The 27,726-nt window shown below is 40.5% G+C and overlaps 1 protein-coding gene across 19 annotated transcripts in view; it reads right to left on the bottom strand.

Annotated features, from left to right (window-relative positions):
• Window positions 1-4,672: 4,672 nt before the first annotated feature.
• The window catches only part of LIMCH1 (LIM and calponin homology domains 1), a 351,768-nt gene continuing 328,714 nt past the window's right edge, over window positions 4,673-27,726 (bottom strand). For 5 of the 19 annotated variants that reach the window (XM_027544367.1, XM_027544370.1, XM_027544371.1 and 2 more), the window contains 10 exons: window positions 25,636-25,716; window positions 23,858-23,950; window positions 22,898-23,002; window positions 21,318-21,445; window positions 20,018-20,133; window positions 19,422-19,545; window positions 16,918-16,995; window positions 15,402-15,510; window positions 13,111-13,213; window positions 4,673-7,597 (listed from right to left, as the gene is read on the bottom strand). In XM_027544367.1, coding sequence (XP_027400168.1) covers window positions 7,572-7,597; window positions 13,111-13,213; window positions 15,402-15,510; window positions 16,918-16,995; window positions 19,422-19,545; window positions 20,018-20,133; window positions 21,318-21,445; window positions 22,898-23,002; window positions 23,858-23,950; window positions 25,636-25,716 — 963 coding nt within the window. In that variant the 3' untranslated portion in view covers window positions 4,673-7,571. Of the gene's footprint in view, window positions 7,598-13,110; window positions 13,214-15,401; window positions 15,511-16,908; window positions 16,996-19,421; window positions 19,546-20,017; window positions 20,137-21,317; window positions 21,446-22,897; window positions 23,003-23,857; window positions 23,951-25,635; window positions 25,720-27,726 lie in introns of all 19 variants that reach the window. The other 14 variants (XM_027544374.1, XM_027544372.1, XM_027544375.1 and 11 more) reach the window with 7 other exon arrangements.

Genomic DNA, 27,726 nt, shown 5'->3' with positions numbered 1-27,726 from the left:
GACCCTGATGCTGGGAAAGGTTGAGGGTGGGAGGAGAAGGGGATGACAGAGGATGAGATAGTTGAATGGCATCACCGACTCAATGGACATGAGTCTGAGTAAGCTCCGGGAGTTGGTGATGGACAGGGAAGCCTGACGTGTTGCAGTCCATGGGGTCGCAAAGAATCGGACACGACTGAGCAACTGAACTGAACTGATTGAGTGAGGGTATAATGCCTGGTGCCATGTTTAATAGGGGCTTCCTATAGTTTTACTTCACTCACTTTCAGCCAAGATATTTTCTTTTTTTCTTTCCTTCTTTTTGGTAGCACTTTGCAGCTTGCAGTATCTTAGTTCCCCAACCAGGATCAAACCCAGGCCCCCAGCAGTGAAACCCCCATGGCCGAACCACTGGACTGTGGGAGAATTCCTCAGCCAAGGTATTTTCTAAATCAACAGGGCCTGCTGTGATAATTCTCTCTCTCCTTGGTGGACAGTGAAGAAAACACGGACAATGTCACTATCCCTGCTGAAAAAATGAAGGCCTTGATTCATGTAGGAATGAATTTGTTTGTGGCGATAAAGGAATTAATGTGCTGGGCCCTCAGCATCTTCTCCCTATCAGAATGGTTAGAATGGGGCTTTTCTTTTGTTCAGGTCTTGGCTATTGGGTTTGAGAAAGTGGAAGTCCGGTTTCACAACACAAAAGTTGGGTTGGACAAACATGGTGGACAGCTTCCTGTCCAGCAAAGACTGAAGTGTCCAAGGGGACGTCAAAGGGACAGCTCTACTCTTTCACCCCAGAGTAAGAAGGCAAACTCCGAGGGTAAAAAATGGGATACTAAATCTATTTCAGTATTTTATAAGTGTAAGTTTACTATAAAAAGATAGTTCTAGTCTCTGAGTGCACATTGAACTCTGTGAAGTCTGGCTACGTTCAGGGGTCCTCCTGCTTTGTCTCATGTGGGTCCCAGACATGAGAGTCAGGCACAGTTGACTAGGAGCTTCCCCTAATCACTCCTGACTGGAGCCAGTTGGTGAAACACACAATTATGTAAAATCTTATATTCATCTACAATAACTCACTTATTCCTCTATATGTCTATTCCTTGTCTATAAACGGGGAGGTATCCTTTCATCTTCTCACATGCCAGAATTTGCTTTTTGATAAGTAAAACAGTGCTTGCAAAAGTACAGTTGAGAAAATGGTGCTAAACAAGTTTTGAAAAAAATTCTACTTTGTATATTCGCACTCTTCTGTCCTTCTGAGTCATTCAGAAGGAAGGAAGGGCAGGGCATGGTTCTGCAAAATGCTGAACACGGGTGCTTGTAGCATAGCAGGCTTTGATGACAATACACGAATAATGCTGAAAGTGTCATGAATTGTAGCCATACCACCTGCTGATCAATGGATCTGTTAGCTTCTTTGAATGACTCAAGATACTCCAAAAGCAAAAACTCTGATGGCAAATCTTGATGTATAGGTCAAATGAAATGACTCACAGCAGATCAAGTTAGCAGCTGATAGAAAAGCAAAGGTTTTAGCTACATGTTGTGGACTGGTAGACTGAGAACAAAATTGAACTTGTGGGTACAGTTTGTGGAGCGACACAATTTTGGTTGGCACTGTGCTGGAAAATGTTTTGAATTGCTGTCAACATTTAAAAGGCTGGGGCTTTCACACAAAAACAATTGGGTAGAGCCCAATAACTGCTTTTTCCTTTAGACAGAACTGTTCTTTTTCCCCCACTGTGTACCAGTGCGAATGTTTATTATCATTATTTAAAAAAATTTTATTGAAGTACAGTTAATTTACAATGCTGTGTTAATTTCAGGTATACAGCAAAGTGACTCAGTGTCGGGAGCAGGAGCTCTGCCCCTGGCAAAGGTCATGAGGAAGGGGGTTCAGCATACGCAAAGGCGGGATCGAGCTTCAGGAGTCCCCCTGGAAATTCTCGAGCATCTACCCCCAAAACCAGAGTCTGCCTACTTTCTGCTTTGTGCTGTCACCTACACCTCTGACTTTACGGGGGGCTGTCCCCCACTACCTCTCTCTGAAAAAAGTTAACTTACAGCTCCAGTTAATGATTCCTGGGTGTGACAGTGTTTCAACCTACAAACTCCTTTGGAAGTCCTCTAGCCTGCCTGAATAGGTTTTTCCGGCCACATGTGATTGTTTAGAGCCTCCCAACTGTGAGAGGCATGAGATGTTCTAAACTGTCTAAATACAGATTCCTTTGAGCAGTTAAAAGATTGATTAGAAATTATATTGGTGAAGGGTTTTTCACTTGTTGGGCCAATGTTTGTTGCTAAGTCTCCATATCCCTTACCTGCTGTGTCCCTGGCAGTGTATTGATTAATATAATTGGTGTAAGTAGTAGCTTTAATGTTTGTAACCTTGGACCCTTGAGTTAATTCTTTTTCTTGTTATAGCCCACCACATGTTTGCTCTGTAGGAATGCAACTTTATCTAATGCTTTTGGAGGGTGGCGCCTGACTAATCACCTTTAGAGAAAAATAAATTTTCTGAAGAAAGGGTCTTAAAATGTTAACAGGCCTCCAGGCCAGAAGATGATGCAAATCACCTAAACTTTTGCATATGATAAGTTTGCAGGAAGAAAGCCTGGCTTACTGCATGACTCTACCCCTTCCCCCATTATCCTCTATGCATAACTTAAGGTATAAAAACTACTTTGGAAAATAAAGTGCGGGCCTTGTTCACTGAAGCTTGGTCTCCCCGTGTCGTTCCGTCACCTGGCTGAATTATTCAGCCTCTTTTCTCCACTAAATTTTCTCACTGAGCTATCCTTATTTAACCACTCTTTATATCTTTAATTAACATTTAAATAAGCTGTTGTTTCCTGATCGCCGATGCCGTCTCCCCTTCGAATTCCCTGGATCCAACAGGGCTGGACCCCGGCAACTCAGTTATACATATATTCTTTTTTGTATTATTTTCCATTATGGTTTATCACAGGATATTGAATCTAGTTCCCTATGCTATACAGTAGGACCTTGCTGTTCATCCACCTAATATATACTAGTTTGTATTTGCTAATCTCAGTTTCCAATTCTTCGCCCTCCCACCCCGTCCCCGCCACTGGCAACCACATATGTCTCTTCCAAGTCTGTGAGTCTGTTTCTGTTTGTAGATATGTTCATTTGTCAGACAGAACTGTGCATGTTTTCGGTTTGCCATAGTCTACACCACTCTTTCAATATCATCCTCTTCTGGTTCTCATTTACAATGCCTAACTGGTCCCTCCAGTCGTTTGAATTTGTAACCCCTGACTTAGATAATGCTGAAGGATGAGGAGAGATTCTCTGTGGTCCAGATTTGGACCCTAAAAAGAAGTCCTTAGGTCTTGAAGAAAGTCAATGAAAAAAAACCTAGTTCAATATTATCCTAGATAAAAATATTTTTATTTTAATAAAGACATTGCTCATAGATCATATGTTAGAATAACAGTCTTGAGAGCTTGTTTGGAGGTTCTAGCAGGGGAGCACAGCTACTCGTATACCCTTGACCAAAGACCGGTCCTCCTCTATCGGGGATGGTCGGCCTCTTCGACCGAGCGCGCAGCTTCGGGAGGGATGCACATGGAGTGGTGAGGGAGGAAGGGGACACCCGCCTAGCCAGCCAGATCAGCCGAATCAACCCTGGTGATCAATGGGGTGACAGATGTCGCAACCAGATCGCCCTCATATCCAGAAAGCAGTCTTTTGTCTTGAATTGCTTTATAGCTGAATAAGCTTTCACTTACCTAACAATGGATATATTAAACTACTCCGGTAGTTGCTAAACTTCTCTTCTAAAGGCAAAGAATTCACTTTTCTATGGAAAGAGCAGCAACTACTAATTCATATCCAACTTTGCCAAAAAAAAAAAAAGGCAGAATACAACTTGCAATGACAATTAGAATACTGTATCTTAAAACGCTGGAAACTTTCAAGGAATTTGATTGCTATTGTCACCACCTACAGATTTGAGACATAGGGCCAGCCAAGATACATGTATATTTTGGAAAGTTAACAGTATCAGCAGAATGCCACTGTTTCAAAGCATATTCCCTGATTCAACAATGGAAAGAAACGTCCTCTGTGAACAGACTGTATGTTTACAGTGAGAGCGAGCACTGCGACAGCGCTGGAAAAAGCAGCAGAATATAGCAACTTCAAAGGGTTTGATGTGGTTTTCTCTAGCCAGTACTGGAGGTTAACCATCATTTGGTTGTTCAGACAATTTCCACTGGCACTCACATGGCCTCTCCTGGTTATTGTTCATCTCTTCTCAAGGAGTTTGAATCCTTCAATGGAAGGCAATTCCTTAGTGACACCTACAATCAATCCCTGGGTTAGGAAGATCCCCTAGAGGAGGGAATGGCAACCCACTTCAGTATTATTGCCTGGAGAATCCCATGGACAGAGGAGCCTGGCAGGCTATAGTCCATAGGGTCACAAAGAGTCGGACATGATGGAAGTGACTTAGCACGCACAGTCAGCTGGTAAGTTTGATTTGCCTTAAATAGCTGACCTCAAGATGCATCAATAAACATATGCAAATCTGCATCATTGCTATCATCTGACTGTGTAATTCTGGACCAAAAGCTGTAAAAGAGAGCTTGATTCTCTCTTCCCCAAGTAAGAAAATTGACTCCCCGCCCCTCAAAAAAAAAATCAGTGAAATACAAAATGAATTTGAGTATTTTATTTATAAATGTACATTTACTATAAAAGCTGTTGCGTTTTAAACAACTTTATTTTATTTTTTACTATTTCTCAGAGTCATTTTAGAATAAATATTTTAAATGAAGGTTAGTGTAACTGATACAGAACATTGGCCCACCCAGAATAGTAACATCTTTTGGACGGACTCACATATGAGGTGGATCATTTCAGCTTGTTAAGTCTTACATTGTGTATAGATAACTATAGTAGGTATTGCATTAATAACACTACACAGAAAGAATGAACACGTCATGAAAGTTTGCACGTGAAAAACAAAGAGTTACCCACTTTTTTTTTTTCTTAAGAAAGAAGAGACTAGCTTTCGAAGTATAAGAAAAAAAAGATATACTTCCTCAGGAACAATAAATCACTCACTTGCCTCATCTGTTTTTTAAACAAACACATTTACATTGTAGCTCAACGGAGCACAGCATTTTTTTTTCCTGGGATCTCAGAGATTATTTGAAAAGAAATAGATCATACTCATTATGCTGCATTGGAAAAAACAAGATCTAGTCTGCCCGAGCTGCCATGTAACAGACTCCAAATGAAATATAAATCAAATATAAATAGAAACAGTTGGCAATTAGAATTTAGAAAATGTTGGAGATTATTCTGTGCTGGTGACTATTGTTCATTATGGAAAAGCACATTTCGCAGTTGGAGAATGGGGCTTTATTTTTCTTGACTTGATTCTAGCTTCAATACATGTACAATGAGTCTCACTAAGAAATATGTATAAATGGGTTTGTGAAACCAGAAGAGAATGTGCAATATTCATATAATCCTTACATAACGGATGGAGTTCCACATGTAAAAAGTATTCTATAAAAATCGGTTATGAATGATTCTATTGTACATGTTTTGTGCATTATTGGTGGTAAAGTACTCTTCTAATATCATGCAAAGTGCAAACATCCATATTATCAAAATACTTAATAAAACATGCAGGTGGTTAATCAAAATATTGGACTTAATCTGTACATTTTCAAAATGTTTTCAATTCTTCTTTTTCTTTTTTTTTTAAAACTTTTTCCCCCTGTAAAGCAGCCAACACCTCCATGAGAAGTCTTGAGAACTTGGAAGTGACTTCATCTCTCTTCAATGTACTGCATCCATAATTCATCACTATGTGCAACAGCTTTGCATTTTCTAAGGCACAATTTTTAATGAAATGATGTGTAAATTTCAATCTAACAACAGCTCGCCCAAATAACAAAATGGCCAAACTATCTCCAGTGGCTGAGGAAATTTCTGCACTTACATGGAACCCGCATGCAGAGAACTGTCTAGCATGTAAATAAATAATTGCTAGCCATACTCAATAAGACAGAGAAAAAAAAATTATTGCTTACATAACAGAAAAACATCTACTTGATCTCCTTTTATGACTACGTTAAGCTATTAGGAGTATATCCAGAGTCTACATTCACAAAACGTCATCTGTCATCTTCACTTATTTGCCATTATTTTAAGGCAGAATAAATAGTCCCCCTTTCCCCAGTCTTCAGGAAATCAGCCTGAAACTCTAAAATGGGATGCTTTTTAATAACTTGATTCCTTTCTTGGCCAGATGAAACTCATCACACAGGGCAAAAAAATAAGCCAGCCCTCCACAAGAGTTCCTTGCTAAACTTCTCCATGAGCAAGGTCCAGAATTCTGGGTTCTGGAGTTCCAGAAGTTGAGAGAGTTGGTGATGGATGGCGCGGAGGAGAGCAGGCAGGTATCCCGTGGGGTGGGCAGGGGACGATGTGAGCGGTAGGTGCTTGCTGATCACACACTAGTGGCTTCTCGCATTGTACGTCATTGGATTCTATTAGGATGGACTCAGTGCTTCTCTTTAGCCACCTGGGCTTCAGCCCCCAAGGAGAAGGTGCAGGCAAGGGTGAGCAGGGTCACACCTAGCAATGTACGGATCTCGACGACAGCTTCCATATGTCCCACACTGAGCCTTTTATTGAATCTAGAGCATGAAGAGAAGCAAGCCACAAAGCTCTCTTGGCTATCACTGACCCACCACTCTTTGGAAGATTAAACGTCTTCACAGATTTTGGTAGTAACTTTGGAAATAATGACTGAATTATGTCCCTCTGGTTTCTTCCTACCCTTGGGCAATGTCCCAGAGTGTAAATCTAGCCAATATTACAAGGGTTCTTTCTATTCGATGGTTCAGCCTATATCAATGGCATAATTTCCAAAGGACACAGAATCTAATACTAACGGTGCAATAATTTATTGGTATGACTTCCACCTCAAAAGGTAAGTAACACAAATGTTTCAAGATTACAGTATATATTATCAGCCTAGTGACTCTGCAGTAAAAACAAGTTATAGCTCAGAGCTAGATGGTGTGATTTTTAGTTTCTGAAATGCATTAATTGTATGCTCCTGACTCAGAAGACCATGTGTCTCAAATTGGCATGTCCTGCATTTTCTGCAGCTCAATTCTGTAAACATAAAATGTTTAATTCCTAGAAATGCTAAAAAAAAAAAAAAAAAAAAACCAAACAGGTTTATTGCATCATTTATCTCATTAACTCCCAAAAAAGAGAATAACATATTTTAAACCATAAGCCTGTTTGACCATGCTAAGACCTTTTCTTTTTGAACTATTCAGGATCATTACAATTCAATATTCTTTGTATATACTGTGCAAATGCCAAAAAAAAAAAAAAAAAAAAAGAAAGGAAACCAGGAAAAACACGAACACTGTGCTACAATAGAACAGATACCATCTTTTCAAACAGCCTTTCAGAAATCAGATGAATGCTGTGGAGCCCCTGAACTCGGGATTTCGTTAAACGCTGCCAGGGGACACCCTCAGTAAGGAAACGGTGAGTGATCTGGAAGCTGGAAAACCACGTCACAATGTTGTGGGCTGGCCAGCACCTGGCATGAAGAAAACAGAGCAACATTTGGTTACAGAAGTCAACCATTCTGGATTTAGATGTTTAAACACTTCTGAAATTAGTAATGACCATTGCCAACATCTCTTCCTTCTAGGGAGGGGAAATCTGTCCCGCCATGCCACTTGGAGTGTGGTCCAGGGACCGGCCACATTGGTGTCACCTGGAGCTTGTTAGAAATGCAGACTCTTGAGCACTATCCTGGAGCTGAACAAGGAGCCCAGGTGGTTCCTATGCCTTGTCAAGTTTGGTTGAAGTCCTCTGGATTTCACCCTGAACTAAATGACCTCCACCAAGTTTTCTTCCTTGTTTTCTGTGGCAAATAAGCAAGAAAATAATTTCTTTTCTCTCAGTTTCCTTAGCTTGTGATTTCTCTAAGAATAAATACATTGCAACAGGAGGAATCTGACATATGATCTAGAAACAAGATTGTCAGATTTAGCAAATAAAATATAGAACACCCAATAACATTTGAATTTTAGATAATAAATACATTTTTTAGTATATATCCCATGTGATATTTGGGATACACTTGTGCTAAATCCTGAGCAGCAGATGTTTGGGACATACACATACTAAAAATTAATTGTTTAGCTGAAACTCAAAAACATGTAACTGGGCATCTTGTATTTTATCTGGCAACTCTATCTAGGAAGGATGGTTTGGGTTCCCTATTTCCTGCTGAAACCTTCACAAAGTTTCTCCTTCATTTTAGGCACTAGAGTTATGATGAGGCAATTGCAACATTGGAAAAGACCCCGGGGATTTTGCATTAAATGCATTTCATGAAAGTGAATGATCAAACAGACACAAAGACATGGTCATCCAACACCCACACACAAATGGCACCAGTTAAACCATGTGACGGCTTGATTCGTGACAGGTAATTGGCTTTGCACTTCTCTTCTATTTACATATGAATTTACAAACTGTTTACATTACTTTTAGGAATTGCATTTTAATATGCTGTTATGCTATTTTTCCCCCTCCAAGAAAAAAATTTCATTTAAATGTGACCACTTACTTGAAGAAAATAGGATTATATATTCAGGTTTTATTATTCCACACAATGAAGTTATTTCATTTCACTAGGAATACCTATGATGTAAACCACCTCTCACATCTATCCATCTCCCTTCTTCTTAACTTCAGATCAAAATCAAGTAAAAAAAGAAAAAAATGATTTTTAGCCATTTTCCCCATTCTGACTCTTTTATTGCATCTGGGGTATAGTCAATCAATTCAAGTGGATTTATACTTCTCTAACCAACTATTAGCCTCTCCCCCATTCACTCTGAAGGTACAGTTTTTCCTTATGACACGAAGAAAGAGATGAGCAGTACTCTCAGATGTGGTGGTCATTCTCCCTGCCATTTGTTGACCTGATTAAAGTTTAGTCTAAAATGATATTAACAATTATCTGGAAAAATAAACATGAGATTTAGGAAAACTTGGAAAAAATAATTGGAGAGAAGGTAGCCAGTCTCTCTTTCAATACTGATGCATAATATGAACCTATATTAATTAAAACTGATACTAGAGAATAAACAGGTTAACACAACACGATAAAATATCCAGAAATAGACCCAAAATATATATGTGAACTTAGCTTAGGAGAAAGTTGCATTTCAGATTCATAAGAAAAAAATGGGATTTTTCAGTAAGTTATAGTCACACAATTGGCTAATTGGAAAACAAAATAAATCTAGTATCTATCTTATTTCTTACCCCCACATACATTTCTGATTATCACATGTTTATATGCCAAAAAGAAAACAAAAAACAATTCTAGGAGAAATCACAGCTAAATTTATTTATACTCTTGGAGTAGTCAGAGCTTTTCTAAGTAGAACACAAAACCCAGAATCCAAAAAGGAAAAATGAGAGATATGTTGAACTACCTAAATTGAACATTTATTCTATGAAAAAAAATCACAAAGTGGAAAGACCAATGATAACTGCCCAAAGTAGCAAATATAAAATAAAGGGAAAATTTCCTTAATTTACAAAAAACTCATAAAAAGCAACTGATAATAGAATAATGGGAAAATGATACAGAAATATAAAAGGTTTTAATAGAAACAGAAGTATAAATGGTGAACAAACAAATGAAAAGATGCTTAAACTCACTTATAGTTAGTTAAAGACTACAGATTAAAGCAAAGAGGTTTTATCCCCCCTGCCTAGCAGAGTGGAAATTTTAAAAGTTTGATGATATCCAGAGCTGACAAAGGCATGGAGAAAGAAAGAGGCTCTCATATACATTGCTCTTTCGGGGAATATAATTAGGCAAATAGCCTGAAGATTTAAAAGGCATATGCTTTTTAACTCAGCAGTTCTACTTCCCCTGTGACTCAGACAGTAAACTGCCTGCCTGCAGTGTGAGAGACCTGGGTTTGATCCCTGGGTTGGGAAGATCCCCTGGAGAAGGAAATGGCAACCCACTCCAGTACTCTTGTCTGGAAAATTCCATGGACTGAGGAGCCTGGTAGGCTACATACAGTCCATGGGGTCTCAAAGAGTTGGACATGACAGAGCGACTTCACTTTCCACTGCTCAGAATCTACCCTGTGGGGATGCTTTCAGAGGTTCATCAAGACATATATAAAAGCATGTTCACTGGAGCATTTAAAAAATAGCATTAAAAAAAAACTGGAATTAAAGGAACACTCATTCTTAGCACATTAGTTTTAAATTATGGTAAGTCCATACAGTGGGACCGTATACAGCTATAAAAGAGTCTTAAGAAGAATGAGGAGAAAGAACATGCTTTATGAAAAAATTGCCAGGATATATCATTAAGCTGGCTTCCGTGGTGGCTCAGATGGTAAAGAATCTGCCTGCAATGTGGGAGACCTGGGTTCAGTCCCTGGGTTGGGAAGATCCCCTGGAGGAGGGCATGGCAACCCACTCCAGTATTCTTGCCTGGAGAATCCCATGGACAGAGGAGCCTGGTGGGCAACAGTCTGTGGAGTCGCAAAGTCAGACAGGAGTGAGTGACTGACACTTTCACTTTCATCATTAAGTTAAAAACAGCAGCAACGAAAACTAAGTACCGCTGTGGTTATGCTATTACCTCTGTGAAATAAAAACCCACACAGGTAGACGTGTCACACACACATGCATCTGTGTGTTTGTGCAAACACATGTGTATATACAAACATACATTCTGCCCCTGTCCCCAAGAAATTATTAGAAAGTGATTATGTGGTTAACTTTGAAGATTTTTTCATTTTTAATTTTTTATCTTTCTAAAAAACCCATTTTTTCCTGAACTTTTACCATTTATACCTTCTATTTATTTCTTCTTTTGAATATAGATACTGGTTCTCTAGGCAAAGAGATAATGAACCTTTTTGTTTTGTCTTAGCACATTTGTATTCTAAAAAATATCTAGTGAAATAGTGCATCAAAAATATTAAATAAAGAAAAAACAGTACCTTTAATCTACTTCCAATTACCTATTTTTCATCTTACAGGACAGTTGCAGGAACCCCATGGTTCTCGTCTTCAGATTTGGAATCAAAAGCACTTAACATCCTTTATATTTGTATACACAAGAGAAAAATTGCTGGCCTAGATCCTAAAAGCTAATTTCCAAAAGAAATGTCAATGAAACACCCAGCTTCTCAATTAAAATAAAAATCTGGATCAAAACAGGTCACTGTTATCCATAAGTGGGTTCGGGTTTGTTCTCTGCTGGCATCCTTCAATCGCTTTAAATTATGAAAGAAATTCAGATTTACAGCACTTTCAAATCTGGCTGAACCATCCTTCAACCTAACAGCGCCCTCTTCTGGTTCCATGGCTCACACTCAACAGGTCATTGAGGTTGCAGAAAAACTCCAATTCGCGTAAATAATAGAAAAAAAATTACTTTGAATCCTGGGACAAAAGGGTTTAGTTTTCCTTTTTAATGTACAAAAACAAAACAAACAAATACAAATATAGTTTAAATAAAATATAATTATATATTATATACATATATATGCATTTGTAGGTGTGTGCTCAGTCATTTCCGACTCTGCGGCCCCATGGACTGTAGCCTGCCAGGCTCCTCTGTCCATGGGATTTTCCAGGTAAGAATACTGGAGTGGGTTGCCATTTCCTGCTCCAGGGGATCTTCCTGACCCAGGGATTGAACCCTAGCTTCCTGCACTGCAAGCGGTCTCCTGCACTGCTGCTGCTGCTGCTGCTAAGTTGCTTCAGTCGTGTCCAACTCTGTGCAACCCCATAGACGGCAGCTCATCAGGCTTCACTGTCCCTGGGATTCTCCAGGCAAGAACACTGGAGCTGGTTGCCATTTCCTTCTCCAATGCATGAAAGTGAAAAGTGAAAGTGAAGTTGCTCAGTCATGTCCAACTCTTAGCAGCCCCATGGACTGCAGCCTACCAAGCTCCTCCGTCCATGGGATTTTCTAGGCAAGAGTACTGGAGTGAGGTGCCATTGCCTTCTCCGCTCTTACACTGCAGGAAGAGTCTTTCCTAACTGAGTCACTAAAGAAGCCCTATCCAGCATAAGGACTATATTTATGATGGAGACTGAGGAAAGATTCAGAGGCTAGCCACCGGCTAGTTTCATATTTTCTAAACAGCAGCTGGGCAACAGCACCCCCTCGTGGCCCCCCAAATTTATTAATACATGACCTGCCTACATCAGGAGACCTAGGCATAAGATGGGAGAGCAGGCTGCTCAAGGAAGCTTCAAGGCAGCACACACTGGTTAAGTGCTGATTAGTATGTACTCCGGCATTTTGGAGGAGAGTGGGGATTCACAGAGAAGTAGAACACACCAGTTTTTCTCTCAAAGACTTTTCAATTTAGTTGGGAACAAGCCCACATTATGCCATGAAACGTCTGAATGTAGGCATTGAGGAGCGGGTGCCTGATTTGATGAGCAGTGCAGAGTGACTCTTCACATGTGAGATACCCTCCACATGCTGCTGGAATTCTAAAGAGATACCTCAACAAATAAGTAGGGTTTTACAGACCTTATATCACCCCTGTATCTCACTGAAATCTCCATGGTGAGCTCAGGCAATGTCTCAAACTTGGTCTACATTTTCACCTGCTAGTGTATTAATGCCCTCTGGTTAAAAAGAATTACATTGTAGCAGTCATTCAAGTAAGAAACTAATAGTAAATAAGGGGTCACTTCATTATTGTTTCTTTTACCTGTGCTGTGCTTAGTTGCTCAGTCATGTCCAAATCTTTGTGTCCCCGTGGACTATAGCCCACCAGGCACCTCTGTCCATGGGGATTCTCCAGGCAAGAATACTGGAGTGGATTGCCATGCCCTCCTCCAGGGGATCTTTCCAATCCAGGGATTGAACCCAGGTCTCCCTCATTGCAGGCAGATTCTTTACCATCGTTAACACATCTTTCTTTTAGTGTAGGAGTGTCAACTGATAGGCAGAAATAGTTGAATTGCTAAACTGGTCCAGGAAAGGCATGTGTTTGCACCCGTACATCTCAAGGCATTTCCCCTAGGACTTACTTCTGGATCGCATGTAGCAGTCATTACAGTTTAGAAGACCATTTCGAATCCTAACATCCGTCCCACTCACGGCGTCTCCAAGCTGACCTTTACAAATCCCACACTACAGGGAAGAAAGAGCAGAAATTATAAGGCACACAAGGAACTGCTTCCTTACAACACTTGCTTACTGTTCACAAGAGTAGCACAGTAATCACTTCTCTAACCTCCACATTTGTTGAGTATCTACTATGTATGAGATGCTGCTCTGTGAGTTGATTTCCAGAAATAATATACTTTTAGCATTTTATCCCAAGTCCTAACATTTTATGGAGAATGACACTGGTTCAGAGAGCTTAGGACAAGAGGTGGCTTGTCCAAGGTTTAGACGTTGGTGAGTGGTTATCAGGTTGAACCCCAAAGCCTATGCACGCTGATTCTCAAGATGGAAGACTGTTTTAAACAGATTAAATCTTAGTGGTTTTCGAAACTTGTCTCTGAATAAGGCTTTTCAGTGTTGTTGGTAAGTTCTATTAATACCTGACTATAATCACTGCGGAATAGCACCCCCATCTTATGTTTCCATGTTAGAGGCAACGATACCAAGCTAGCCTGCATGCAGAAGATGGTGGGGTACACCGTACTGGCTGAATCAGAGAAGGAGGCAGTGGGGCGTGGTTCATGCCAGCCACTTGCAGGCAGATTATGACCGAGCCCAGGAATAGAGGGTGAGTTCCAGACTGATGTTCTAAGGTCACTTGGGGCACAGGGAGGGTTCCATTCAAATTATATTACAAGCTACACCTACACAGAAGGGTAAGGGATAAATCCATATGGTGATGTGCCTTAAAGCATCAAGTCAGCTCTTGGAAGTGAATGGTAAGAGAAAATAAAGGCCTTTACAGCTAAGAAGACAAGTCCCCTGTCCACTGAGAATCTGCAAAAACTCTTTGTTACCTTGATTATTTCGAGTTCTGGTAAAGTTTCTGAGAATAAACTGTGGTGTTAGAACATGTCATCTTGATATTACCATGAAATTCTTAAAAAAGTATATATTATGAGCCTCACAATACTCCTAGATAATTTAGGACATACCTTGTTTATGTTAATTTTACAACAATAATATTGATAAATTGAGTCTAAGTATCCGTACTGTGTTTTGTTCATTATAAGTTTTGCTTTCCAGTGATTACTGACATAATTAAGCTAATAATTTCAGAACGACGTCATTCACTTTCTCTTAGCATACAGGTAAAGTGAGAGTTATTTTAAACCTGTGCAAGTTTAGTTTATAGCTGAGTGGGGTACCAAAAAGAAACAGGACAAAACCCCAGGCCACAAGAAAGCATGGTAGCATGATGAAGGGAACGAAATTATTCTTTTCCAGAGCTAGAGGGTGTAGCTTCGAAAATCATATATTATTTGAAACATGCCCATGGGTGATGAAAGGAGATGCCGATATAGTCTGACATGTAAATTTTAAAAAATAAATCAGGCAAGCATAAGTGGTTAGCTCACCTGCTAATTGGCAGGAGATCTGAGACTAGAATTTAAGCCTTCTCGTTTTCAGTTATTCATTAATTCACTCCTCTAGAAATATTTACTGATGTCATCTCCACTAGGTATACAGAGGAAATAGTGGTGAGCTAGACAGACATGGTTCCTGCCCTTATGGAGCGTGTAGTTTATGAGAGGAGATGATAATTAAACAGTTTGATAGTGAGCAATAAGGAGCGTGAACGTTTCTCTAAGGACCTGTAACAAAGGCAGCCTGACTCAGTGTGCTGAGCAGGGCAGCTCTTGGAGGGAGTAATATTCCATCTGTGATCGCAGAACACTCATGTGGAGATCTACAACTTAGCAACTAGCTGTAACCACTTAATTGAGGGAAATCTCCCATCAGGTCAAAGACCAAAAACCTCTGACTTGGGTCACAAGAGTCTAAGAAGAAGCAAAGATGTTACATTCTAAATCCTTTAAAGATTCAGAAGTATCACTGTCCTCCTGGGTGGCTTTCTTAGCTTCCTGTTAGAGTATACACTCTTTAGCAACAACAACAACAAAAAAACAGTTTTACAAAGACACGTGGCACAAATATGTCTTGCTTCCTCAAACCTGACATCCCAGAGGGATGCGTGATAGAAGAATTTTATCCTCAAAGATGGACTCCATGCCCATTTCTGTACAACGTAGAGACGGGGGGCCTCACACACAAAGGCTGTTAGGATTTCCAGGAGGTACTTACTAAGCACAGGATGAGGCCAAAACACACGACGAGACTGTACTCAGGGAGAAGAGTGATGAATACATACCTTAAAGCACTGGATGTGAAAATAGAGATTGAGGGTCTCAATGATCATCGCAGCGCCTTTACCCAGTGGAAGCCCACACGAAGAGCACAGCTTCTTCCCACTTATAGACCTAGGTTGCAAAATATATGGCATAATAAAATGTGCTGTTTAGAATCCGGAGCCTCATGCAAAGATGAAATGGAATATGGAACCTCACGAATATGGAGCCTCATGCAAAAAAAAAAAAAATGAAAACATGGGTTTGTAAAACATTGATATCATGAATGAAATGACAAATACTGAAATGACAATGAGCAGGAATTAAGCATTAGCTATAAGATGGTAATAATTGAGAGATTACATACAGTAAGCCTCTACTGTGACACTGAACTCTGTATGCATGAATTATTTGTTATAAAAAGTTTGTGTTGTATTCTGTTCAGCCATGGTGATCAAATGCCTTGAAATGATTCAGTGTATTTATCATATATTTTCTTAAATCCTCAAAGACAATCAAGTTTAGTTTTACTAAGGTTTTAGTTGCGTGAAGTTTTTCTGTAATTGGTTCATTGGCCCACTGGAGCATTTCTTTTTATTTATTAAAAATTTTTTTTGTTGCTTAGAAGTAAAGAGGAAATCGTGATCCAGTCCAACAGGTACCAGGCAGATATGGGATCCAATCTCTGCCCTGACACCAAGTTCTGTGATCTGGTGTGAAGAACTCACATCGGGTTTCCATTGCATTGGCTTAGACAGGATGGCTGGGCCCTAAGTCAGTTTTCCAGCAACTAAGGTCAGATTGCAATGATGCTGACTGTGAGGAAAACTCTTGGAATTACGTAAGAAACTTTAAAATACGCAGTATCATTTGGAAGCTAACAGTATACACAGGGACAGAAGAAACAGAAAGGAAGACAAGAGAAAGAAAGGAAGAGTTGCCCTTCACAAAACTCTATTTACTAGGATTTCCCTCTTATCCCGTAGTTAAATGAAATTTATGAATCAAAGAAAACCTTGCAGTACTTAGTAATTTGTTTCTCCAGGGAATGGGAGCTCAGGCAGCTTTTAGGAATATCAAGGGGCCCAATTAATGTCCTGAAGCAATTATTAGAGAGCTTGAGTGAAGTAAGAGGGAAGATGAAGTTTCGCTTCTCAGCGCCTGCCTGGACCACTGTAAGAGCCAGCAGCGGATTCCGCCTAGAAGGACCGAGCCTCATTGTGGGGAAAGGCGCCGACTTAGAAGGCTGGCAATTGTCTGGTGGGTTTTCTTATTAGATTGCAGGTTCCACACAATGTAATTAAAGCTGATGGCCACAGTCGTGCCCACGTCACACACTTGGCTCTCTTATCGAGGGCTGATAAAACCTTCAGGTGGGTGGGGTGTGTTCCTCTGGCCTGCCTCTGTGTGTGTGCAGGAAGAGACATGGGTGGACAAATCCCCATGGTCCCCCGGCAAGCACTAATTCGGTGGTGACAGTGCCCAGCAGGCTCCAGTCAAAATAGAGCAGCCTCAGAAAGGCTTGCTGACCTCTTGTACCTGTTTGGTGACTGGCCAGGAGGGGTGGGGGAGCAGGGGGACAAGCGCCCAGCCTGGAAGTTCTCTCGAGGGCTTTTCCTGCAACATGGGAAAGAGCCAAACATTATAAGTAAACAGAAGCCCAGTCCCAAGAGAAAAGACATTTTAGAAGGAGAAAAAAAAAAAAGCCCTCTTCCTTGACAACCAAATAAAAGACCATAGCACATCCTGCTGCTGCTGCTGCTAAGTCACTTCAGTCGTGTCCCACTCTGTGCGACCCCATAGATGGCAGCTCACCAGGCTCCCCCGTCCCTGGGATTCTCCAGGCAAGAACACTGCAGTGGGTTGCCATTTCCTCCTCCAATGCATGAAAGTGAAAAGTCAAAGTGAAGTCGCTCAGTTGTGTCCGACTCCTAGCGACCCCATGGACTGCAGCCCACCAGGCTCCTCCATCCATGGGATTTTCCAGCCAAGAGTACTGGAGTGGGGTGCCATTGCCTTCTCCAATAGCACATCCTAGCGGTAATTTTTTAATAAAGAGCAAAAAAAAATTCCATCTAGCAGGTTTGTTCAGACACTGGCTGTATCATATCAAAACCAGGCTGGCACTGTTGAACAGAAAAGACAAAACAGTTTTCTACTCTTTATTTTTGCCAGGTTCTTTGCTAGTTAAAGTTGCACGCTGAGTTAGATATAAAAACTATGAATGGGATGGAAGGGAGAGATAAGTGGGGCTATAGGGAAAAGCTCTTCAAGAGAGCCCAGAAATAAAGAGCAGTGCTTAAAGGAAATATTTTTCAGTGAGGCGGCTTCCACCAGTATTCAGAAATTCATTACAGGTCCACGTGATTAGGGGTGATGTTCAAAACAACCAATAACCACTATGTCGCGGGCATCTCCAAGGCAGAATGGTTCCCAGCCAGAAGCTCCCTCAACGGTTTCACAGGTGCGGCTGGTCACACGTGAGCCCTGCCTGTGATCAAGCCGTTCGTTCTGGGCTTTCGCTTTCAAAAGTTAATTTCACTTGTAAAGAAAGGAATAGGACACAGAAAAGAACAAGGAAAAGAGAAATGCCAGCAAAGACGTCAATAGGCCGTGAGGCCATCTGTTTTGTAACTACTCTCAGAATAACTTCTTGAGCCCCTGACCTCCCCCCTCTCTGACTCCCTCCCTAGACAGAGCTTGTCTTCTTCAAAATATCAGTTTTTCATGGAATATCCTAAAGTATAAGAACCATTGCCTTGAAAAAAGGTTGAAAATCACCACAATAATCAATAACAATAATGACTCCTTCTACGTGATTTTACCTTCTATTATTGCTGCATATGTCATCTAGACACAGAGAAATGAAATTAGATAGACAGAAAAGGGGGAAATGGTTTAAGCCTGTGTTGAGAAAAAAGTGTTAACAAGAAAAATCAGATAAAAAGAGGAACTTATAAGACAAGTTATCATCATCATTATCACCGACACGACCGTTATCAACATCACTGCCGACAATGTGCAGTACTTACCATCTTCTGGGCACAGGGCCCTGTGAGGCAGGCGCTTCTATTATTCCCATTTTATACATGAGCAAACTAGGGCAGAGAAAGATTAGGTATCTTGCCCAAAGTTTTATGCAGGCAAAGTGACAGAGTCAAAAGTTTGAATCCAGGTGGTCTGGCTCCTGGTAGAATGATTAGTTAAAGCATAATGTATATTATCTTTTCAAAACTGATTACAAGGAAACCGTAGGTCAAATATGACATAGTGAAATTGTGGGTTCACTTTGAATCCCTTTACCTCTACTCATTCAGACAAGTACTTTGGGTAAGTTATTTAATTTCCCTGAGCCCCAGTTTCCTTATCTGTAAAATGGGAACAATAACTCAACCATGTAATTGGGCGAGTTCAGTGAGTTAATATATGAAAAGAAGAGGAGAGAGATATATGCAAACCCTTCAACACAGTGCCTGTTTCATTGACATGCTTCAAAAATGATCAGAACTATTTTTAGTGTAAAAAATATAATTGTTACAAAATTAGACTAAAGCCTGGGGTAGATATTTAAGGAAAGAGAATGGTAAGAAGAGGAAAAGATTTTTTTCCTTGAAAGAATATTTCTCCATAGGCTCTGAGACAATTAAACTTGCTTAAATAAATTGGTAATACAACATGCCAGAAAATTCTTTCCAATGTTTGAATTTGTCAGTGAAAAACATTACTTTGTCTCTTTTAAGTTGCTAAATTCAGAGTAAATATTTACTTGCCAGGAAGATCATCCCAAACTTCATAAGTATTTGTTACCTCGACAATAGCAGTGAATGGAGAGAAAGCACAAAAATGCTGCAAACCACCTGCCATCTCACACTTTTTCATTTTTTCCCCCTTCTTAATCAGTTTAAAAAACAAGAAATTCCATATAATTAAATCCCTTTGCTGTACACTTGAAACTAACATGACACTGTAATTTAAACTTCAATAAAAAAAAAAAATTAAAAAAAAGAAAAGAAATTCCACAATAATCTTATTTGGTTACTCACTTCCGCCTTTCACTCGGAGACTCAATCTGATGGTTAATGCTTTTGTCCAATGGAAGGGTTTTTGGCTTCACATCTTCTAAAATGTGCATTGGTGGGTTTGATACCTGCTGATTCTGGGATGGATCTGAGGCCAAAGAAAGAACATAACAGTTAGTGCTTAGTAATCACCTTTCTTTAAAGTACTAACGCCTGCAAAGGTCTCACAGTGATCTCATGGAACTTCCTGGTACACAGTGGTGGGAGTTTATTCACTGTGCTGTTTAGCATAGCAGCCAGCAGAGGCCATATCTGTCTGGACGATGGGGTGGGGAAGGGGTCTTACGATAACTGAAACATGCATGTGTGCTTGCTAAGTCGCTTCAGTTGTTTGACTCTTTGCAACCCCATGGATTCTAGCCTGCCAGTCTCCTCTGTCCATGGGATTCTCCAGGCAAGAATACTGGAGTGGGTTGCCATGCCCTTCTCTAGGGGTTATTTCCCACCCAGGGATCAAACACGCATTTCTTAAGTCTCCTGCATTGGTAGGCAAGATCTTTATCACTAGTGCCACCTGGGACGCCCAGTGAAACATGGGAGCTGGCCTTCTCCATTCTTACCCTGAGCTAGCTGTGGGTTTACCCCACACTGTGGGGCCCCAGCTTCTGTATCCAGCTGGTGGTAGATTCCTTCTGATGCCGGGTTCTCAGAATGAGTCAAGACCTCTTGAGTTAGGCTGCTAAAATAAACAAATATATTTCACAACAGGGATAAAAGCAACTGAAATGACTGATCTTATCCCTCAGGACAAGGAAGTACCAATTACAAAATGAAAAGAATGGGGATAACTAAATATTCTTTTTATTTTAAACTAGATTTAAAATGGATTTAGAATACTGTAAAATGCTTTGCATTTTCATTATCCACCAATTTAACAAATCATCATTTCTGACATTCTCTCTACCTCCTTGTCCACAAAACTCTTCATTCTAATAACTTTGAGGAATGAAAGAGCTAAGTATACTCTCCCAGATTTCCACAAGAGAGGGCTTACTGTAGAAAGCATTGAGGCCGTATGGGGCTTTGGCAGCCTATGGTAATTCACTGGTCTTTTAGGAGCAAGTTGGACATGACTTAGTGACTAAAAAAATAACAACAATGGCAAAGAAAGGAGAGATGGAGGAGACCTTTTTAAAGTTTCTGGTGACAACAGGGACTGTCTGGAGAAAGAGCAATAATTCACATAAAATGTTTACCAGCATCCCTCAAATATTCTTGACTTGTGGATTTCAAAACTGGAAACTCTCTGTAAATAATTTTAACTGGAAACAGCTATGCTGTTTCAAGGGCTCTGCAGGCTCTAGACATGGACCCCAAACTCCAATATCCTACAATTCAGGGAGTCTTCTAGCTGATAAACCCAGAAGAATTCTCAGAGCAAGTCCCACCAGAAGAGTTCAGCTCCCAAACAACCTTTCAAATTGGTCAGTATTTGAAAATAATACTTAGATAACCTGTTGTTTCTTTAGGTCCCTCTAAGGATGCTATGAGCGTGTACCCAAGTGTGTATGCACACACACGCATGCACACTTGTCAATATTTATCTGATACGTTGGAGCCCCAGGAGCAAACATTTGTATCATAAAGAACTTGCTGGTAGCAGAGCCAGCCTCCTGGGTGATCTACACAGTCTCTTCCTTGTTTAACGAAGGTTTTACCTATTTAAAAACTAGACTATTTTTAATCAGTAGCATAAGGACACTGACTTCAGAGCTATTAGAATGTGTTCAAGCAATAATATATGGGTAATGCATTATTGGAAGATAATTTCAAAGCTGAATATGGTTTGCATTAGTGATGGAGTGAAGGGGCACAGCCCCGCTGCACACACATGGATGAACACCCTGGACCGGCTCATACCTGCCCTTCTCCTCCAGTGGATCACCTTCCCTAGTCTTCAGCAGTGAGTCACTGTTATCCTCCTGGAGTGGTCTCTTCTGTCTTGCCTCTTGTTCTTCTTCACAACAGTTTTCCAAGTCCATCTTATTCTAATGGGGAAATCAAGGATAATCTTGAATGTAATTTTTAAACATACTGGACAACACTCATGTCTGGCCATGGAATAGTTGAAACTTTTTTCAATCACTTTGTCTATAATTTAAAGAGTAGTTCCAATAATTTGAAATGAACATGTAATCTGGATCTCTCTTAAAAGTTATCACAAAAGGGATTTGGTTAGAAAAATCTATCTTCCAAAATAAAACAAGATCATAGGACTGCTCATTTAGGGACAAGTGGCTTCAAGTGCCCATGGATTATTTTAAAATGTAGATTATGGAGTATAACCTTAAAAACTATACAAAAAATTTTAATTTTAAATTTTAAAAGTGTTTAAATTTCAAAAGTTTAAATAAAAAATTCAAAGTTCGGTATGTGTAAATGGCTGGGGCGTATTGAAACGTTAGTTGTTGGACAGTGTAGAATTCCTTTGATTACGATTATAAACAACTTATTTTAAAGACTATACAGTGTTTCATAATTATTGCAATATATGAAAGCCTGGAGAATCCCAGGGACTGGGCAGCCTGGTGGGCTGCCATCTATGGGGTCGCACAGAGTCGGACATGACTGAAGCGACTAAGCAGCAGCATGAAAGAGATATGAAAGATTTGGCTTTTGTGATGATCTTTGTATACAACAGCAAAGATAAGCAATATTCTGAGCTTGGTGAGTAACTAGGCAATATCAAATGTAGTGACTTTCTTTTGTATAATCTGTATTAAGTTAAAATTGGACAATTAAAAAAAATAGTGTGTTGCAGCATACCTTAATTGACTACAGAAACAACAAATATGACATATACCCAACTGGTATTATGTTCATTGCAAAATGAGTGTATTCTGTTATTTATGTCACCAAAAACATCAAGTGTAGATTATGGACAAGCCAGGTCTTGCTATGACATTTGCCCACTACCTCCATGACCTTATTTAGGGGATATAGAGGTAGACTAGCCTTTCTGGACTCTCTCCAGCCCTTGAAGACACATATATATCTCATGTGGAATTTCAAGAGCTATTTAGAAGCAACTTTTGTGGAGGCTGGTGTGAGCATATTGTTGGCTTTGTTGGCATCATCCAGGGCAAAGAGATGAATGGTCTGGCAGAAACATGTCTGCTGAGTGAATGAATGATGGGCAGTGAGAAAGACATTCCAGCACATGGCATCGCTAACCAGGGTCGTGCCAACCAGTGCAGGGGCTTTGGTTGTCAGCCTGTGTGGGCAGAGCTGGCCTCAGTAATGTGTTCGCTGCTTCTCAGGGATCGACTCTAGGGTTTAGCCATGGCGGTGATGGTACCATGGGGTACAATGGCCATGTGGTAGCTGACATGATTCTATAGCAGTCCTGTATATAAACTGGTGGGAAACTTGGCCTTGTGGTCTTATATTTTTATTTTGGTTTACTTATTTCATGAATTGCTTTTAATCTATGGTCTCACCACCGTCCCACTGCCTTCTGTCACAGAGGAAGATGTAGAGAGCTGGTCTGCAGAGCTTGAAGAAACAGTAAATGGAACCACAGTGTCCTCAATTATTTTCCGCTCCTAGGGGAAGGACAGGAATTAATGAAAGGGAGAAAAAAGAAAAACAGTATTTGTCAAGAGAAAAGTGTCATTAAAGGATCTTGGGGAACACATCAGAATTATGTGCAAACAAGCAGTGCATAAAAAAAGGTCTTTTAAAATCAGATAGCATTCTCTATGGGGAACGATTAAGAAATTAGCATTTAATTTAGAAAAACAGTCTTTGCAAGATAATGAGTTCATATGATTCAAGAAGCCTAATTAGAAATGCTATGGGGGAGGATTATGCATAAAAATTATTGTTGAAGATAAAATTCACAAGAATATTAATCATAAATTTTGGATAATATACATAAAGCATAGCTTCAAATTCTTGAATATGGTCTGGCTTGTTCATCAAAAAAAATGAAACAAACAAAACCAAATTCTCCTCCCTTCCAAATCTCTTTAGTATTATGGTGAATGCAGTAGTAAGGATTCACTTAGCTTTGATATCAAAATTATCCGTGCAAAATTAGTATTAATTCTCTACTACCAAACACACAAATAATTCCCTAACAAACACACAAATAAACAAATTGATACTTTCATGCCTTGTAAGACAAATAAAAAATCTGACCTCTATGACTAAACAAGAGATATACTTCTATTCCTTCCCTTGACCATGACTCAACATACCCTCACCACAAACTAAATCTGGGAGAGCAGTGGTCTTTCACAGTCTACAGGACTCTTTTAAAAGGTTGATGGGGCTCCACTGTGAGTAAAGAGAATCAAAGATAGCCCCACACCCCAGGCAGAATGGACACACAAAGTTCTGAGAGATTTTGAGGAATTAAGGCTTCAGGGTTAAATTCCTACCAGGGAATTTCCTACCTCCTCATAGTATCTGCGTTCTTCTTCTTCCACTTCCTTTTGGGCCTTTTCCCACTCTTCTTTCAGCTTGTCCTGCTCCTTCTGGTATCTCTCCTGTTACGGAATTTCCATAGATTGTTCTGAATTGACCAGTGCACACAGCACTGGGACCTTCCCCCAATAAACCATCATGTACAATGTGTTGCAAAACTCCCTTCTTGTTGTAACGTTCTGAATCTAACCCATTCATGCACCCAAAGAGGAATACTATTTTGTGGTACTTCACCATGTTAAGGACATAAAAATCCAAAGGAGAACAATCTTTACTGCTGTGGGTATTTCATAGAATTGTTCCTCGGATATATGAGTAGACATTTGCTTATAAAAAGACTAAAGTCTTCTTAACTTGAGTTTTAAGGGTTAGGTTAAACCAATAGTTTGCTTTTACTGGGCCCTTCAGAGATGAGTTTTGCCATTCCGCTAATAGAAATATGTTGCTGCTGGGAGAGTTTAAGAAAAGATTTTTTAAAAATCTCACAGGTTTACAATACAGAGAAAGGTCCAAAGTGGATGAGATGATAATTAGTTGAGTGGCCATTCTACCAAAATGGAGTCTTCCTGGCTTTAAGTCCTCCTGAATTAAGAGTAGCTTTTAAACAGCCCATTAGAAGGTGTCCATATCAGAACTGCTATTATTGTTTTGAAAAATATGAAACAATGTGACACTAGTCACCTCTCCTGGAGAACAAAGCAAAATACTCTGAATTTTGGAGAGCTTTAAAAATGTGACCGGAGTCCCTGACGCTTGACTAGAAGAAATGAATACACGGAAATGAAGACGAACGCTCGAGATGAGAACTGACGCCCCGGATGCCTTGGGAAGGGCATCCCTGGCGTGACAGAGACAAAGGACTCCTGGAGCACATCGTCCCCCACACAGTCAAATACTGTAGGCTGATTACTGTCCGCACTCTCTCGGAGGCTGACAAAGTCTGTGCTTTTGTCTTCTGAGGGAAGGCCCCGAGAATTCCTCCAGGTATTACTTGTTCTGTCATTACCTTAGGAGCGAAAGAACTTAACGGAATTGCCTGGAAACTAACGTTTGTATTCATGCTCTGGCAAAAACCACTGCTGGTCAACCCACAGCAGGCTTTTAATTCAGGTCAAAATTTTATCAAAACCTAATATTGTAAAGTTCTAGAGAGAGACGCCAGGGAGCTTCAGAATAGAGGAAACAGACCTTCAAACTTTATAAAAGCTGAAAAACAAGCAAAGATTCTTAGGTTTATCGGTTCTAGGAGTTGATGTCATGTCTCCTTCACCAAGAGGATGAGTTGATGATGTCTCCCTCACTCAGCAGTGAATTTTTTCTAGAATTGAAAATTAGGAGCATTTGCTCAAAGATGGAGCAAGTACTTCTACTTAATATATAAGACCCAGGTCAAATTTTATTTCACATGTATGACATCAAATAGCTTTCTGATTTTTTCCCACCCTTAGCTGGACTGGAATTTGACTGGCAGCTAAGGAGATGATGAATGGGTCGGTGGGCCCTTAATCAATACCTGAATTTTTTTCTGAGTGAATCTTTTTTTTCCCCTTATGTTCACCAGTGTAACCTTCGGTGGGAGGAATTAGACATCGGGCATTTTGTCTCATGGACACAAAACGGATGAACTTAGACTGAACGACTTCTGAGAAGAAGCTGAGTCCATGCATCTCCTGTGCTAAACAACTATTTAACACAACAGAAATTAAGAGAGCATCCCTAAAAGAAGGGAAAAAAGCAGCAAACCTACCTGGAGCAAACGCTCCTGCTCCTGTTGCCATTTTTCCTGTCGTCTGCGCTCCTCTTCTGGGTCCCACGCCCAGAACTTAAACTGCTTAGAAAATAAAACCATGATCAAAATTCAGCCACATCCTCAAGGCCAGGCCGGGACAAGGGACACAATTAGCTCCCAGTCTGATACTCAGATGGACATGCAGAAGCAGAAGTCTTCCCATTTCTAAAGGTACTCTTTGTTGGCAGAACCTACTTTTTTTTTTTGGCCTTGCCACTAGGCATGCAGGATCTTAGTTCCTTGACTAGGGATTGAATTCATACCCTCTGCATTGGGAGCATGCAATCTTAACTATTGGACCATCAGGGAAGTTCCCCAGAAACCACTTTTTAGCTTTAGTCCATCTTTGGTTTACTTCCAGAATGCTGGTATGATTCTGTGAACCTTTTTGGAGCTAACGAAAACACAAAGTAATTAGCCACTGGCATGGGAAGGCTTTTGCTTCATTTCTCTTACCAGTGACTTCTTAAATGAATTCACACTCCTGAGCATAAGATACTCATTCTGTATATTGATCCTGGGTTCAAGCAAATAGGCGTGCTTATCTCAGCAGAACTGCCCGTTCAAACACAAAGACTTTTTTTTTGGTGGTCTTTTTTCCCCCCTATGTTATTTTATTTTTTTTAATGAAGGATAATTGCTTTACAGAATTTTATTGTTTTCTGCAAACCTCAACATGAATCAGCCATAGGAATACATATATCCCCTCCCTTTGGAACCTCCCTCCCCATCTCCTGCCACATCTCACCCCTCTAGATTGATACAGAGCCCCTGTTTGAGTTTGTTTTGGTCTTTTAAACAGGTTTTTTTTGTGTGTGTGTGAGTGTGATTTGAGTGAATGGAAATAATGGGAGCAGGATGCATAACCCAAGGCGGGCACTGGGCCATGGAAGATGAATGAGATCGAGAGTCCAAGGGGGAAGAAAAATCAGAACTGGTCCCTAAAGTCAGCCAAAGTGGACGACTGCTGTATTTACGTTTGGCCTCCCTTGTCACCCAGAATAGGCTGAGGAAAAGAAGTCTCCCCAGTAACTGCTTCTTCACTCCCCTATGTTCTGATGGGGTGGTTTTGGGAGCCCCATAGCACTGTCTCAGAATCCTGAGAAGGAGCAGGGTAGGGGTGAGGGAGTAGGGAGAAGGGGAAAGAGTCTGGGCTGGTGGGTGGCAAGCAGACTCCACCTGCTGAGGCTGCCTGCAGAGCAGGACAGAATCAATCTCATCCAAGGTTCCAAGGGGCCTAATGACTGCCCAAGATACCTGGGTCAGCCCACCTGCCATCCTTCTCTGCCCCCAGTTGATCAGGTTACCACCCAGGAGCACAGTGGCTGGTCTGGTCATGAAGCATCTTCAGGCTGAGAATGTGAGCCAGGCCATGAGGATGGCTTGGTTTTAACATTATAAAAATTCATAGCTTTAATGTACTTAGACATGTGAAATGTGGGCCTCCACCGATTCTCATGCTTGTGGATCCTGCAAATGGGAGGGATGGCCACAAAAAGTCAAAAGAACATCAAATTTAGGTCAGCATTTTCAGGGAATTCACTTATATAGATCAGTAACTTGTCTCGTTCTTATTCTATTTTCTATACCTTAGAAATAAGAGTGTGTCTCTTTAGGACATCCTTTCTTTCCACCCCTCCCCAGGGGGGACAAGAACAATTTGACAGTGTTGTTCCTGTGTCATTAAAATGGAAACCAGTGAGTTATGTTATACTGGGTGAGGCGACCCTTCTCCATCCTGCACAGGCACTTAGGAATTCCTAAGGTGAGACAGTTTACCCACAGAGAAGAATCAGTTTTGGCCACGGTGGGCCTCTTGGATCAGCCATTGGGAAGGATTCGTTCATGTATCAGGCACTATGCTAGAGGTTTGTGTGTAATTATTTCAAATGAAGCTCATAATATCCTGGAAGGAAAGTATTACTACCTCATTGTGTGACCCAGGAAGACAAGTTTCAGAAAAGATATACAGCACCTTCAGGGTCATAGGGTTAGCAAGTCTGTAATCAAAGGTACACCAATGACTGTGTGGTGACACCTGGGTAGCTC

This window comes from Bos indicus x Bos taurus, chromosome 6, assembly GCF_003369695.1.
Source record: "Bos indicus x Bos taurus breed Angus x Brahman F1 hybrid chromosome 6, Bos_hybrid_MaternalHap_v2.0, whole genome shotgun sequence".
NCBI lineage: Eukaryota > Metazoa > Chordata > Mammalia > Artiodactyla > Bovidae > Bos > Bos indicus x Bos taurus.
Note: the sequence above shows the minus strand (reverse complement) of the source record. Positions and strands in the feature narration are given on the sequence as shown.